This window comes from Tupaia chinensis, unplaced genomic scaffold, assembly GCF_000334495.1.
Source record: "Tupaia chinensis unplaced genomic scaffold, TupChi_1.0 Scaffold000060_1, whole genome shotgun sequence".
In the NCBI taxonomy this organism is placed as follows: Eukaryota; Metazoa; Chordata; class Mammalia; order Scandentia; family Tupaiidae; genus Tupaia; species Tupaia belangeri.
Genome location: NW_006159518.1, coordinates 3,224,092 through 3,241,594, shown reverse-complemented (window position 1 = coordinate 3,241,594; position 17,503 = coordinate 3,224,092). Strand labels below are relative to the sequence as shown.

The 17,503-nt window shown below is 37.3% G+C and overlaps 1 protein-coding gene across 2 annotated transcripts in view; it reads right to left on the bottom strand.

The window, feature by feature from the left end:
* SPAG6 (sperm associated antigen 6) overlaps positions 1 to 17,503 on the bottom strand; it is a 99,021-nt gene that overhangs the window by 5,912 nt on the left and 75,606 nt on the right. For both annotated transcript variants that reach the window (XM_006141623.2, XM_006141624.2), the window contains exon 9: positions 13,542 to 13,658. In XM_006141623.2, the coding sequence (XP_006141685.1) occupies positions 13,542 to 13,658 (117 nt within the window). The remainder of the gene's footprint in view (positions 1 to 13,541; positions 13,659 to 17,503) is intronic.

The window sequence follows — 17,503 nt, the reverse complement described above, 5'->3', positions numbered from 1 at the left end:
TCGTAGAATACTGTTTCATCAGTTCAGTCTCATGTACTTAATCTTTCTTCTGTATCTGTTGAGGTTCGATGTTCCAGATTGAAATCTGGGATGTAATACTCAACTCCAGCTTTTGGCCCTACAATTAAGTTGCCCATTTTCTTAGTTTCTGAACTCTTATTTCTGTGTGTCTGCATTTAATTTTACTGACATAGCACTCCCTTAAGAACTTCTTGGAGATCCGGTCTGGTGCTGGTAAATTCTTTCAGGTTTTGTTTATCTGGGAAAGTTCGTGTCTTTTCTTCCCAAATGAACGATAACCTTGCTGGGTACAGAATTCTCGGTTGAAATTGCTTTTCCCTTAATACTTTGAATACATTTTCCCATTCTCTCCTCGCTCTCATTGTTTCCGATGAGAGGTCTGCCGTTAGTCTGATGGGATACCCTTTGTAGGTAACTTGCCTTTTTTCTCTTGCCAGTCTTAGTATCTTGTCTTTGTCTGTGGTTTTGGTCAATCTGGCTATAATGTGTCTTGGAGAAGATCTTCTTGGGTTGATTCTATTTGGGGTCCTCTGTATTTCTTGGGACTGAATCTTTGAGTGCCTCTCCAGGTTTGGAAAATTTTCTTGTAAGATTTCATGGAATAGATTATCAATGCCCTTATGAGTCTCTTCACCTTCTGGGATGCCTATTATCCGGATGTTTGGACGTTTGATGGTATCTAGTACTTCTCGCATATTATTCTCAAATTTTTGGGCCATTTTCTCAGTCTTCGCGGTGGATTTTTCTAGGCCAACCATTTTCTCTTCTACATTAGAGATTCTATTTTCTGTATGATCTAGTCTGCTTTTAATACTTTCAAGGGAGATTTTGACTTCTTGTATTATAGCCTTCATCTCTAACAGTTCCATCTGATTCTTTTGTAAAGTGTGAAATTCCTCTTTTAGATCTTGCATGAATTTCCTCACCTCCTGGAACTCTTCAACTGCTTTCTCCTTCCTCTTCAGCAGTTCCTTGTCTCTCTTCTCTTCCATCTCTGTTAGGTTTGTCATTATGAATGTTCTGAATTCTTTATCAGACATTTCCATGATTTCCATGGAACTGTGTGAGAATGAAGAGGAGCTATCCGTTTCCCTTGTGGGAGATGTATTTTCCTGCTTCCCCATATTTCTTGTGGTCCTGCAGCGATTTCTAGTCATCTGGTGGATGGTCAGTTTTTTCCCAAACTTGGAAGTTCAATCTGAGAGTCGAGGAATGTGAAGAAAAGGAAACAGAGAGAGGGAAACAATACCAACAGCAGCAAAAGCACAGACAAGAAACAGAGAAAAAGAAGAGAAAAACTTTTAAATAAATCTAAAAAAAAAAAAGGGAGGGGACATTTTCCTTTCTCCCAAAATGGCTAGATCGCAGGAGCCATGGAGCTGTCTGTCTCTTGAAGAAGGGCTGTTCATGCGAGTTTTGTATGCTGGAGGCCCAGTTATCAGTGGGACATCGTCCTTTCTCCCAAAATGGCTAGATCCTTTTGGTCTTTCTTATACTGTTTCCTCTCCCTAGAACGCCCTTCTATACTCCCTGAGCCTCCCCCCTTTTACTTGGTTAACTTACTTAACTTTTAAGACTAAGTTCAAGTGTTACCTCCTTTAAGAAAACTTCTCTGGGACATCCCAACATCTTATCACAGGCTGAGTTGGATACTTTTCTTCTCTCATAGCAGTCTGTCAAACTGCTATGAATATTTTAGTTATCTGTTTATATATCTGTCACACATAAATGTCATTAAAGGTAGAAATTGTACATTTTCATTTCCTCAATAATTTGTTAAAAGAAGGAAAATATTAAGAAATAGAGAATGGAAATTAAGGAGATGTTGCAGAGACAGAAAAATCAGAAAAGAATTAAGAAATCATGGGCCAGCAGTAGCACAGAGGTTAAGACAGTTGGATTCTACATAAACAACTGTGTGATTTGAGTCCTGGACCTGGCAGCTTGAAAAAGCATACCTGCATGTGTGCGTGCCCAAAAATCCAGAAAGGAGACTGGAGAAGGGATTTCATCATGGTCACACACACACCCCCAGGGTGATATCTCACTTTCATGCATGCCCTATAACAAACTTAAAAAAAAACAAATTCTCTTAAAAAAATTAACAGATCAGCACGTAGTATGGAAATTAAGACAGTTGGATTCCACATGGCCAACGATGATTTGAGTCCCAGACCAGGAGGCTTGAAAATCATGCTGGACACATGTGTGTACATGACCAAAATCCCAAGCAGAGAATAGAAGAGAAGGGATTGTGGTATGGCCATTTCCCTCTCTCTGCCTCTCTCTCCAGCAATCGAAGGGAAGATTTTTTTAAAAGCAACCAATGAGAACTGAAAATAAATCACTGAGTTTGACAATTTAAAAGGTGCTGAGAAATTAAGTAAATATAAGTGCATGGAGATGGGTAGTTTAGGAAGTCAGATTACCAGTAGTTGAGGAAAATATGGGAAGGGAGAAAGTCAAATCAAACTTCATAAAGTTTCAGGAAGAGGAGAGAGAACAGAGAATAGAACTGAAGGTCCATAACAGATGTTTCTGATTTTGTTCTTAGGCTCAAAGAGATTTGAGCATGTTTATGTATTGAGAGGAGAAAGCTGGTAGAGATAAAGAAATTTATTATGCAAGAAAAAACATATTTCCTAGACCAGGAAGGACCTAGGGAAGGAATGAGCTGTACTATGGGAATTTCTGCTCTCTTCCTCAGTCACTGCTTCTATCCCCTCTGTCAGAAACACCCTTTCTTCTACTCTCCATGTTTTTATTTTTTTAAGGGTCAGACCCAGTTGGTGTTCTGCTAAGGTCTGAGCCTTTGGATCCTTTTGTGTCCAGCTGCTCCTCTAGTGCCTTTCCAAATTCCACCTGCCGGTGTGGCAGGGTCCCAGAGAGGCAGCCACTAAAGGTGGGTGACTGTGAAACTCCCTGTCTGTGCTGTCCTAAGCAGGTCTGGGCCTTTGGATCTTTTTGTGTCCTGCTGCCTCTCCAGTAGCTTTCTAAGTTCTACCAAACTACACAACTGAGACCCAGAAAGACAGGTTTTTTCATATTCCACATTTCACTAGCCCACACACTGCATGTGCAGTGTGCAACTTGCATTTCTTTCGGTAATTATATAGTTCCAGCCCAGTTTCAGGTGCATCTCAACCTGAGAAGTTGTAAGAGGATTCAAACATCTGACCCTGGGTAGATATACCCTAGTCTGATTGAAAGACACATCCCCACCACCACCAAAGAATACACCTGAGAAGAAGAGCTATTCTTTTCCACTGACACTAAACAACCTATTCAGACCCTGGAATTTGATAGAAAGTGGTCAGATATGGAGGATCTATTGCTGAGTGAAGTAAGCCAGTCTATGAAAGAAAGATATTGTATGTATCCACTCAATATATACCGACTATCCACACTCTATGGTAGAGAGCAAAAAATTGGAGGACATAAAAGCAGTGAAGGTACTTAATGAGAATAGGATAGCATGGAATGGGGGGGGGATGAAGAGAAGAGGATAGAGAAATAACAAGAGAACAATAGAGAGGCAGGATGTTAGTGAGAAACAGATATGGCTTATTACCTGTTGATAATGACATGTATAGTATTCTCAACTGGATTGGTCTGAGAGGTATTTCATGAAGGGTAAAGTCTTTTTACAAGCAAAATGAGAAATAGTGATTGACTGTTTTAAAAAATAATTAGAATAATAATAATGATGATTGGGAAAAACATAGAAAAGATATTGAATGATGAAGTGGGGGAGATTAATGTCTCTGTATTGACTGACATGCATGGCATTCCCTTTTGAAAAAGCAATGTAATACACTGTAAAGTTATATGTAATCCAATGTAATATAAAGAAGATTATGATAATAAAAATAAAAATAAATTAAAAACAACAACCTATTCAGAAAAGTAGAAAGAAATGTGTACTTCATCAGATGCTAAAAGCCAGCATAGAGGCAAAGGAATATGAAAAAAAAGAAGAAAATAATTCTCCCTCGAGGGAATACAACAACTCATCACCCACAGATAGCACAGTAGAACTCACAGATATGTCAGAAAAAGATTTCAGAATAGTCATAGTGACAAAACTAAATAAAATGCAAGAAAAAGAGACAACAAACTCCAGGAGATGAGGAAGTCCTTCCATGACTTGAAGGAGAAGATAGACATCATTAAAAAAGAGTCAGAGCTTCTTGAGATGAAGACTATAATACAAGAAATCAAAACCTCCTTCAATAGAATTAATGGCAGATTAGAACATGCAGAAGATAGAATCTCTGATTTAGAAGCCTGCATGTGTGCATGCCAAAAATCCAGAAAGGAGAATGGAGGAGAAGGGATTGCAGCATGCGCCCTCCCATCCCAGGAGGTGACTTCTCACTTTCATGCATGCTCTATAACAAACATTAAAAAAAAATTCCTAGACAAAATCACCAAAAAGAATGAAAAAATAACCAAAAGTATATTAGGATAGGGCCAGCAGATGGCATAATGGTTACGTCACTTGACTCCCATGTAGTTGACTGCAGTTCAAGTCCTAGATCCAGAGGCTTAAAAATCATATCAGGCACATGTGCATGCATGCTCCAAATCCAGAGAGGAGAATGGAGGAGAAGGGATTGCCATGTGATTTCTCACTTCCTTTCTATGTCTCTCCATTGAGCACATGCACCCAATAGCAGAAATATCACTTTTAAAAAAATAAGGATAATATACAAGGAATACTAGATGACATTAAATGTCCAAATATCTGAATAATTGGTATTTCTGAAGGTAAAGAAACTTATAATAAGGGCATCAAAAAATCTATTTCATGAAATACTTGCAGAAAACGTTTTCAACCTAAAGAACATTCAAACATGCAGACCCAAGAAATACAAAGGACCCCAGATAGGATTAATTTAAGAAGATCCTCTGCATGGGACCAGAAGTTAGCATAATGGCTATGTCACTGAACTCCCATGTAGCCGACCACAGTTTGAGTCCTGGACCCGATGGCTTAAACTCAGGCCAGGTGCGTGTGCATGAGTGCCCAAGGTCCCGAGAGGAGAATAGAGGAGAAGGGATTGCAGTGTGGCCATCCCCCCTGGGGGGTGATTTCTCGCTTTCTACCTCTCTGCTCTCTGTCTCTCTGGCGAGTGCATGTGCCCTATAGTAAAAACCTCTCCAAAGTAAAGAGAAGAAGATGATCCTCTCCATAGCACATTGTAGCCAGATTGGTCAAAGTCACAGATAAAGACAAGAGTCTAAAAATGGCAAGAAAGAAACATCAAGTTACTTACAAAGGTTATCCCACTAGATTAACATCAGACCCCTCAAGTAAAGCAATATAAGCAAGGAATGAATTGGAAGATATATTTAAAATGCTAAAAGAGAAACAATTTCAACCAATAATACTATATCCAGCAAGACCTTCTTTCATATGGAAAGAAAAAATAAAATCATTCTCAGATAAACACAAACTAAAAGAATATACCAACACTAGACCAGCTCTTCACAAAGTACTGAAAGGAGTACTATATCAGGGAAACTAAAGAGGGACAAACAGAAATAGATAAACAACCAACAACATGGCAGGACAAATCCACAAATAATAATGTAGCATGTTAACGGATTAAATTACCCAATCAAAAGACACAGACTGACTATAAGAAACACACCTCATGGATAAAGACAAACATAGACTGAAAGTGAAGGGCTGGAAAAAGATACTCCAAGCAATGGAAATAATACTGGAGTCACAATACTGATATCAGACAACAGATTTAAAAACAAAAACTGTAAGAAGCGACAAAGAAGGACACTACATAGTACTAAAAGGGCTAATTATCAAGAAGATATAACACTTGTAGATATCTACATACCCAACACTAGAACACTCAAATATATGAAAGACAGATTGCTAAATCTAAAAGGAGAGATAGACTGTAACACAATACTCATTGGAGATTCTCAACACTACTGTCTCCTCTAGATAGATCATCTAGACAAAAAATAAGCAAAGAGCTACAGGATCTAAACATACCATAAATCAAATGGACTTGACATACATCTATAGAACTTTCTACCCACCAACCACAAAATACATTTTTCTCACCTTCCCCCATGGAACATCTTCAAAGACTAACCACATGACAGCACAAAACAAGCCTTTACAAATTCAAATGATAGAAGTTATATCTAGCATCTTCTCTAACCATGATGGAATTAAATTTTAAATTAACTTCAGAAAAAAAAAAAACCTCCAAAATACACAAAAACATGGAAACTAAACAACCTACTAGTCCTGAAGGACTTCACAACTACTGAAGAAATTAAGACTGAAGTCAAAAGGTTAATTGAAACCAATGATAAAAAGTACACAAGTTTTCATAACCTATGAAATAGAACAAAAGCAATCATAAGCGGGAAGTTCATAGCAATTAGTGCTCACAAGAAAAAAATAGAAAGGTGACAGACAATCTAACAACACATCTCAGGGAACTAGAAAAACAATAAAAGAAACCCAAAAATGCCAGGAGAAAAGAAATAATAAAGATTAGAGCAGAAATAAATGAACTAGAGAATAAAAGAACAGTACAGAAAATAAATGAAACCAAAAGCAGGTTCTTTGAGAAGATAAACAAAATTGACACACCATTAGCTAGACTAATTAAGAACAAAGGAACCAGATAAATCTAATCAGCAGTGAAGCAGGGAATATTAGACATAACAAATACAAAAGATCACCAGAGAACATTACAAACATATATACACCGACAAACAAGACAGCTTGGATGAGATGTACAAATTTCTAGGCACAAATTATCTACCAAGATTGAATCAGGAAGACAGAAAGCCTGAACAGACCAGTAATAAGCAGTGAGACCGAATCAGTATGAAAGTCTCCCAACAAAGAAAAGCCCAGGTCCCAATGGCTTCACTTCCAAATTCTACAAAACCATTCTACTCAAACTATTTCTAAAGATCCAAAAGGGAGAGGCCCTCCCAAATTCATTCTATGAAGCCACCATTACCCCTCATTCCAAAACCAGACAAGACCAATATCCCTGATGAATATAGATGCAAAAATTCTCAGCAAGATACTGGCAAATCATATCCAATGATACATTAAAAAGATTACACACCATGATCAAGTTGGTTTTATCCCACCGATCCAAGGGTGGTTCGACATGCAACAAAACCATAAATGTAATACATCATATCAACAGCAGGAAATCTAAAAACCATATGATTACATCAATTGATGCAGAAAAAGCATTTTATAAATACAGCACCCTTCATGATTAAAACTCAGCAAAATTGGCATAGAAGGGACTTTTCTCAATACAGTAAAAGCCATATATGAAAAACCCATAGCTAACATCATGCTGAGTGGGGAAAAGCTGAAAAGTTTTCTACTAAAAACTGAAACAATACAGCCTGCACACTTTCTCCACTCCTTTTCAATATAGTACTGAAAGTTCTAGTCGATGCATTTCAGACAAGAGGATAAAATAAAAGGCATTCAAATAAAGAAGTGAAATTATCTCTATTTGCAGATGACATGATTACATATATAGAAAACCCAAAAGAATCCACCAAAAGGAAAAAAAGAAAGAAAAACTTCTGAAAATGATAAATGAAAACAGTAAAGTAGGAGGATACAAAAACAACATATAAAAATCTATAGCATTTCTATACATCAACAGTGAACAGACTGAGATAGAACTGAAAAAAAGTGATTCTTTTGGCCATTTACAATAGCCAAAAAATAAATAAGATACTTAGAATAAACCTAACCAAAGAAGTCAAAGACCACTACAAGGAAAACCATTGTATGAACAACTTAAACAAGAAATTGAAAATGATACAAAAAAGAGGAAGAACATCCCATGTTCTTGGATTGGAATAATTAATGTAATCAAAATGTCAATTCTACCCAAATTAATCTACAAATTTAATGCCATCCTAATCAAATTGCCAAAGATTTTCTTCACAGATTTATAAAAAACAATCATAGAATTTGTCTGGAGTTATAAAAGATCTGTATGGCCAAAGCAATACTGCACAAGAAGAGTGGAGGAGTAGACATCTCACTCCCTGACTCCAAAATATATTACAAAGCTGTGATACTCAAAACAGCATGGTATTGGTACAAAAACAGGCATGTATACCAATGCAACAGAGTAGAGACCCCCAAAAAAAACCTCCAAAACATACACCCAACTAAATTTTGACAAAGGGCACCAGACAATCCAGTGGGGAAAAGAAAATCTCCTTAGCAAATGGTACTGGAAAAACTGGATATCCACCTGCAGAAAGAGGAAACTGGACCCCTGTCTCTCACCACTAAATAAAATCAACTTAAAATGGATCAAAGATCTAAACCTAAGACTTCAAACTATAAAACTACTGGTAGATAACACAGGGGAAACACTTGGACACATCCGAGTAAGCAAAGACTTCTTAAATAAGACCCCCAAAGCACATACAATAATCCCCCAAATAGACAAATGGTATCACATCAGGTTAAAAAGCTTCTGCACAACAAAATAAAAAATAGAGTGAATCAACAACCCTCAGAATGGGAGAATATATTTGCTAACTATACCTCAGATAAGAGACTGATAACTAGAATATACAGGGAACTCATGCAGTTTATTCCCCCCTCTCCCAAAATCAGCCCAATAAAGAGATGGGCAAATGGGCTCAATAGACAACTCTCTAAGGAAGATATACAAACAGACATAAAGCATATGAAAAAATGCTCAACATTCTTTATCATAAGGGAGATGCAAATCAAAAGCCACAATGAGATACCATCTAACCCCAGTCAGAATGGTTAAGATTTAAAAAATAAAGAATAAGTGCTGGCTAGACTGTGGTGAAAAGGGAACTCTGTATAAATTAGTACAGCCACTGTGGAGAACAATATGGATGTTCCTTGAAGACCTACAAATAGAACTACCATATGATCTAGTAGTTCCACTCCTGGTATCTACCCAAAGGATAGGAATAGACTCAGAAACTAATACTTACACATCCATGTTTATTGTGGCATTATAATTGCTAAGACATGGATCCAACCCACATGTCCACAGACAGATGAGTAGATTGAAAAAAGTATGGTACATATACACTATGAAATACTACTAAGCCATAAAAATTGAGACCCTGGCATTTGACAGAAAATGAATATGGAAGATTTACTGCTAAGTGAAGCAAGCCATACTACAAAAGAGAGGCATTATATGACCCCACCAAATGTCTGCACTCTGGCAGAAATTGAAAGGTCAGAAGGTATTAAAGCAACTGGAGATAGTGGAGGAGGAGGGTAGGAAATGGGGGAGGCCGAGAGGGAAGGAATCGAGGGGGAAAAAGAAACAAAACATTTAAGGGACACAAAAATGGAAAATTAATCTGTTAATGCATACAGTAATATCTTTGACTGGATTAATATACATTGTATTCATGCTAGGAAAATTCATTTTGTATGTTCAAATGATGTAATGTGGTTGAATATAAAAAATAATAAAAGATATTTATTATTTATATTTATTATTTATTTATATTTATTAAAGAAGGATCAGATCCTTTCACTTGTACTTGTTCCATTGAAGTCTTTTCTGAATACCTCAGACTGTATTCACTCATTATCAAAAGGTCTAGTAAATTGAAGTGTTTTCTAATTGATTGCTCTCCCAGATTATAAAGTTCCTTGAAGAACTATGCATTATTATTGTTTATTTCCCAGTGCTCAATAGAGTGCTATGTATATGTAAACATTTAACAAATAATTAAAACTACAGGATTAGTAGGTGGCATAGTGGTTAAGGTGGCTGGATCCCACATGGCTGACTGTGTGGTTCCTGTTCCATACCTGGTGGAGCTTGTGAAACACTCCAGGCATGTGCGCATGCCCAAAATCCAAAAGGAGAGTGAAATGGAGAAAATATGGTGATGTGACTATTACTCATATAAGGTCCTTCTCCCTCCCTCCACTCCTCCCTCTCTGTCCTTATTACTCCAGCATACATACACCCTCTGGCAATTTTTTTTTTAAGTCATTGACTTCCAAAACTACAAAACAAGCTTGCTAATAGAATGGTAATATAAATAAGCTATACCAAAAAAAGATTGTACTCATATGTATTCTTTAAAAAAAAGGAATAACACCAGGTAAGTGGCCCACATCTGTAATTCCAGCTACTCAAGGCTGAGGCAGGAAGTTCATGAGTTCAAGTCCAACCTAGGCAACATAGTGAGATCTTGTCTCTAAAATAATAATTTTTTAAATGTAATATTCTAAAAAACAACAGTTTTGAATATTTTGTTCCGTGTGGAGAACTTTCATTTGTTCCTATCTCTGTCCCCAACCACCTCTGTCCCCAGTCTTTTCACCTTCTGCTTTGCTTTTTCATCTCTTTTTAATGCTTTGGTATGCTTAGATTAAGAAAATACAGGGAACCAGCAGTTAGCATAATGGCTATGTCGCTGGACTCCCACGTAGTCGACTGCGGTTCACGTCCCGGACCCAGTGGCTTAAAACTCACGCCGGGCGCGTGTGCGTGCGTGCCCAAGATCCCGAGAGGAGAATGGAGGAGAAGGGATTGCGGCGTGACCATCCCCCCTGGGGGGTGATTTCTCGCTTTCTGTCTCTATATCTGTCTCTGTCTATCTGGCGAGTACACGCGCCCTATAGCAAAAACTTCTCTAAAAAAAAAAAAAAGAAAATACAAAATTCTGCCTGAAGTAAACATTCCCAAAACACATTTATAAGAGTATATGATCTGGGGACCAGCAGACAGTGTAATGGCTACGTTGCTGGACTCCCATGTAGTTGACCGCAGTTCGGGTCCTGGACCTGGTGGCTTAAACTCACACTGGGCATGTGTGTGTGCGTGCCCAAGATCCCAAGAGGAAGATAGAGGAGAAGGGATTGCGGTGTGGCATCCCCTCTAGGGGGTGATTTCTTGCTTTCTGTCTCTCTGTCTCTCTCTATCTTTCTGGCGAGTGCACATGCCCTATAGCAAAAACCTCTCCAAAATGAAAAAAAAAAAAAAGAGAGAGAATATGATCTGAGGTACTGTCTTTATTTTACATTGACTGTCTAACTTTCATAAAACTACTGATTTTTATTTGCTTATTTTTAATTCTTAACATAGGTTACTGTTCATTTTCATAGCAAGTTAAATAAACAAAAGCATCTTATTCATTAGCATAAAAGATAACTACAAATCCAAACTTTCAGAAATAACGTCAACTATTCATTTTAAGACCCAATGACTCTGTCTATAAATGATCCATTTAGCCCTTTACCTCCCCCCCTTCCACTCTTTAGATAACCAGATTAGCTGGTCAGTTTTTTACTCAGCACCTAAAGGTTCACTAAAGTAAAGAAATGGATCAGTTTTCACCTTGCAGCAAATTTGTCTTTTCTCTGCATTATTTTATTAGTTAGTTGGTGGTAAAGGAGGGAAGTCATTATATTTCCCATAAACTATACATCTAAGAAAAAATAACTTATTTTCTTGGAATGAGGAAAATAGAACATAGATATTTGATATACAAAACTGTATCCCCAGATGGCTTCAACAATGCAAAAATCTCTTTTTTCCAGTTGGTGTGGTGCTTGAGGGTTAGCTAAGATGTTGGAGATCATGTAAAGAGCTTAAAGAAATGAAGGCTTTTGGTAATCTTTCAGATGAGGACCTAAAACTATGCCTACTTTACTGTAGTGCCTAGTTTACAAGATATAACAATGCATAGTTTTTGCTCATTACTTGTAGAAATATAGTATACAAATAGTAATACCTCATTTATATAGCATTATAACTGACTCTTCAAATGAATATGCCCACCTCTATTTATTTTTTAAAAAAATATTTTAAGCTGGCCTTAACCATTTACATATTATATTTCTTAAAAACAATTCTTTGGTTGGTTGTTTTTTTGAATGTTCAATATATGCCTGGGATTGACCCATACTCTTTTTTTTTTATATTTTATTTAAATTTATTTATTTATTTATTCATTTGTTTATTTCAATTTGACCAGAGAGGGACAGAGTGAGAGAGAGAAAGAAAGTGAGAAAGCAAGCCACCAAGTCTAGGACTCCAACTGTGGTCAACCGTGTGGGAATCCAGCGCCCCCAACCATCACACCACCTGCCAGCCCCGAACCATACTCTTCATATACAGTACCTTATCTGATCTTTATAAGACCCAATGAAATAGTTACTTTTTCTAATTTTTTTTTAAGCTGTAGTGTGTATGTACTCATGGGAGAGAGACAAACTCACAGAGAGAGGGAGAAAGTAAGGAATCATCCCCTGGGGGATAGATATCCCACAGTCCCTTCTCCATTCTGCTATCAAGATTTTGGGCACATACACACACCTGGCATGTTTTTCAAGCCTCTAGGTCCAGGACTTGTATTGTGGTCAGCTATGAGGGATCCAGCCACCTTAATCTCCATACCATCTACTGTCTACTAGTTTCATTTTATGGTAACCGAAGTAAGGTTTAGAGAGATCAAGACTTTACTAAAGAATTAAGTAGGTAAGTGGTAAATTCAGACACTCCAACTCCAGAGCCTGAGCTTATAACCACTGTGGTTTAGAGCATGGTCCTCTTTTTCTTAAATATACTGAGCATAATCTAACCACTCTTGATAGCTTAGAGTCACCATCAACGACTGTGGTAATGTATTTGTTTTCTTTCATCCTTTGCTACCAGTAGTCAGCTCTGCTATCATTTACTGCCATTTAATCTGCAATGACTTAAGAAATGTGACAGTTATATTTGTTAAAATTGTTAATAAAACAGGACCAGCAGATCGCATAATGGCTACGTCACTGGATTTCTACATAGTTGACTGCAGTTCAAGTCCTGGACGCAGTGGCTTAAACTCATGCCAGGCATATGTGTCTGTGTACCCCAAATCTCGAGAGAAGAGACTGTGGCATGACCATATCCCCCAGGGGGGTGATTTCTTGCTTTCTGTCTCTCCATCTCTGTGTCTCTGGCAAGTGTACTTACCCTATAGCAAAAATCTCTCTTTAAAAAAAAAAAAAATTGTTGCTCCAAATGACTGTCTGAGACCATCTCTAGTAAAGTGTATGGACTTTTTGAAAAATATTTCAGTGTCTCAAAGACCTTTTTCCTTTCCTTTATTTTTGTAGTGTGATAAGTGAATGAGACTAAAAAAGACTGAGAAAATTGCTAAGTTCCTTATCAATGAAAATTTTCTGTATTATGAGTTTTTATATGTTAATATACTGTTTGCTTCCTAAAAACACAAAATACAGAAGCTGTGAGGAAAATCTGAGGCAGGAGGAAGTGTTTTTATTTATACGTGAATTTTATTAACCTGTGTTACCTTCCTTGTTGATTCTGACTGGTAAGAGTTAAGTAGTAAAACTCTGACCATATCATGGAAGAAAACACTGACCCAAGAGAAAAAACAATTTAATACATCATTTTAATCCCCACCACCACCACCCATTCCCGAACCTTACAAGCAAAGAAAGTATTTCTTACCTTACTGAACTGTCCAACCACATGCTTCAGAATATTGGGAGGTGCATCATACAGAAATGGCTCAAGTGCTGGTAGGTAGGTGCATTTTTGAAGGATATTCTTTATGGCTTTTTTACTCTATTGAAATACAAAGCAAAATGCAGGCATGAGTGAGTATATCAATGAAAATTTGAAAAGAATTCATGCCTCATGTTCCTGGAATTTGCAAATGAAATCAGTTTCCTAGTCTAATCTGTAGTCTTATTTTTAAAAACAGTTAACAGAGAACCCTTCTTTTTTTATTGGTTTATCATAGAATACTATAGTAGTTATCTTCATGTTTAACAAATATATGTGAAAATAATTTAGTTTATTGTAGAATCTCATTATCAAACATTCTATATTCTCCAGAAGATTTATGACTTATACACAGTCAGAAATGTCTACCATGTTCATTATTCAATGAACATTTGCAGATACACTCCTGTAGCTCATGGATAGAAATGTCCCCATTTACAATTATAAGCAAAACAGACAGGATCTACTCACCTATTGAAAAAAGTTCCTCTCAATGGTAGGAAGCGTATCATCCATAAGCAAAGAGGTATATACATCCCTTTGCCACTCCTCTGTGTTTCAAAGTGACATTATGTAGTACTGTCTCTCTGCCATAGCATGCCTCAAAAGAGCCCTGATGTGACTGTAGCACATTGTAGCAGTCAGCTCTAAGGCCATGGCTGGTTGACTTTCTATTAAAGGGTGGCACCTTCATATTGGAAAGCATCACAACAATTATTTGTCTACAAATATTTTCCACTATAATTCCACATTGGGTTGTATGTGGTTTTGTGTTCTAGACCAACCTTTACAGCCTTTTCTCTGTTTATGTATTCTCTCTCTGAGGTCTGGGATCATGATTTTACTCTTGAATGTTTAGTAATGCTCTTGAAATGTCAAGGAGAATTTTACTTTTGAAATCATAAATTTTATAATTGCTAAATGGATCCAGCAAAAATTTTCAACACATTTACATTATCTCTTTAAGATTTCCCAGAGACCTAGGCTGGCTAGTCTTATATAATCTCTCATTTCTTGACATATTCATTGCAACAATGTTTCATAAGGTAGATTAAATCGTTAAAGCACTGGATCCCACATGGTCCACTCCACAGTTGGAGTCTCAGACCTGGCAGCTTGAAAAACACACTGGACATGTATGTTATATGCCCAAAATCCTAAGAGAGAATGGATAAGAAAGGGATTGCACCGTGCTATCCCCCCTGAGGGGGTGATTTCCCACTTCCCCTCTCTCTTTCTCTGCTGTCTCTCTCTGGCCAGCGCATACACCCTATGGCAAAAATCTAAAAAAAAAAAGAATCTTTTGGGAAATATATGCTGTCTACATGGGCTGAACTGCAAAAAAAAACCCCAATAAAATAAAAACAACTAAATAAAGAATGTAAAGAATGCAGCTCAACTTTTTTTCTCAAGTGACATAACAAAAATTAGAATTAAATTCCCAACACACCTTGGTATACCTTTGTGAACCATCTTAAAATCATGGTGACCTTAGCAGGCCAACAAATTTAACCTGTTATCAGTGGCCAGGTCTACTAACCATATACCTGAAGTCATTATCCACTGTACCACTTAGATGGCCTTACTCTAATTCTAATAGTTCCAAATTGATGGTATACTGTCACATTGTTAATCAAGAACTGTAGGTGGGACCAGCAGTTAGCGTAATGGCTATGTTGCTGAACTCCCATGTAGCCAACCGCGGTTCAAGTCCCGGACCTGGTGGCTTAAAACACCAGGCGCGTGTGCGTGCGTGCTCAAGATCCCAAGAGGAGAAAGGAGGAGAAGGGATTTCAGTGTGGCCATCCTCCTGGGGGGGTGATTTCTTGCGCGCTCTCTCTCTCTCTGTCTCTCTGTCTCTCTGTCTTTCTGGTAAGCGCACGCACCCTATAGCAAAAAACTCCAAAATCATCATCATCATCATCATCATCATCATCATCATCATCAAGAACTGTAGAGGGCCAACTCTGTTGCCTGGTGGTCAAGGCAGCCAGATCCCACATATCCAACCACACAGTTCAAGTGATGGACCCAATGGCTTGAGAAACATGCCAGATGCAAAATAGATGTGTACCCAAAATCCCAAAAGGAAGGAGAGATGGAAGAGAAGGGATTATGGCATGCCCACGCCCCATAGAGAATGTTTTATCCCCTCTTTCTCTGGCAAGTGCACACACCCTCCAGCAAAAAGAAACAAACAAACAAAAACTCAAGGAAGGTATCTATAATGGTACTAAAAATTCACTGAGCTATTGAATATTTTTCTTCTGGAAGAAGTATACTCATATTTTCATTCTTGTTTTTAGCTATAGAACATGTGCACTTGGCCAAAGAGAGTGAGAAATCACCCATCAAGGGGGATAGCCATGCTGCAGATCCCTTTTTCATCTCTTGAGAACTGAGACATGCACATACACATTTTCAAGCCACAAGTTCAAGATTTGAACTGCAGTCAGCCATCTGCAAGTTCAGCACCTTAACAACCAAGCCACCTGCTGGTCCCTATATTCAACTTTTGACTATAGTTTTATATATAATAATGTATGTCATGATTAATAATCAGTTAGGGGGCAGGTGGGTGGCATAGTGGTTAAGAGTGCTAAACTCCCACATGGCTTACCACAGTTCAAGTCCCAGACCTGGTAGCTTGCTTTCTCACTTTCACTCTCAGTCCCTCTCTGGTCAAATTAAAATAAATAAATAAATAAAGTTAAATAAAGTAATTCAAAAAAAAATCAGTTGGATTATCCATCATAAAAGAAATATTAGTTAAGATTTTATTTATATTTTATTTTATTTATTTTTTTATATTTTTATTTATTATATTTTATTTATATTTCTATTTCTGAGATTGATATTTTAATAACTTTATTGAGATATAATTTATATACCACAAATTCACTCATTTCAGATATATCCTGTTATACTGTGCTTAGCTTTATTATACTTCATAGACAGTGCATTTTTTACAAATTCAAGGTTTCTGATCACCCTGCATTGAATGAGTCTATCAGTTCCTCTTTTTTTTTTTTTTTTTTTTACAATGTGCTTATTTCCTGTCTCTGTGTCACATTTAGGTAATTCTCTCAGTATTTCAAACTTTTTCATTATGGTTATATCTGTTATGGCAAGCTGTGATCAGTCTTCTTTGTAATTGTTTTGGGGTACCACAGACTATGAGCAAATGACTACAAACTTAATCCATCACTGTTGCGTGTATTTCACCTGCTCCACTAACCAGCCATTTCCCCATCTCTCTAGGCCTGTTTCCTCAGACACAACAATATTAAAGTTAGACCACTTAATTCTACAGTGGGCTCTAAGTGTTCAAATGAAAAGAAGAATCACACATCTCTCTTACTAGTATTAAGATTCTTATCAATGACGGTGAATGTAAAGGTAATAAAGACATATTCCTACTATTGTTAAATAGAAATCGCATGCTTTTAAAAAAAATTGCCAGAGGATATGTACACTTACTAAAAAGAGACAGAGAAGCAGAGAGAGAAAGCACTCCCCAGTGGAATGTAGTCGTACCATAATCCCTTCTCCTCTATTTTTTCATCTTATTGGGATTTAGGGCACACATGAACACATGCCTGGTGTATTTTTCAAGCTGCCAGACCCAGGATTCAAACTGCAGTTGGCCACATTAGATCTAACTCTCTTAACCACTAGGCTATTAGACACCAGCACCATATCTCACTTTAAATCGAAAGCAAGAAATGAGGCCAAGTTGTGAATACAAAGGAAATGTTCTTTAAGGGAATTAAAAATGCTACTCCAGTGAACACACAAATGACATGAAAGCAAAACAGCACTATTGCTGATATGGAAAGTTTTAGTGGTCTGGATAGATCAAACCAACCACAACATCCCCTTCAATCGAAACCTAATCTAAAGAT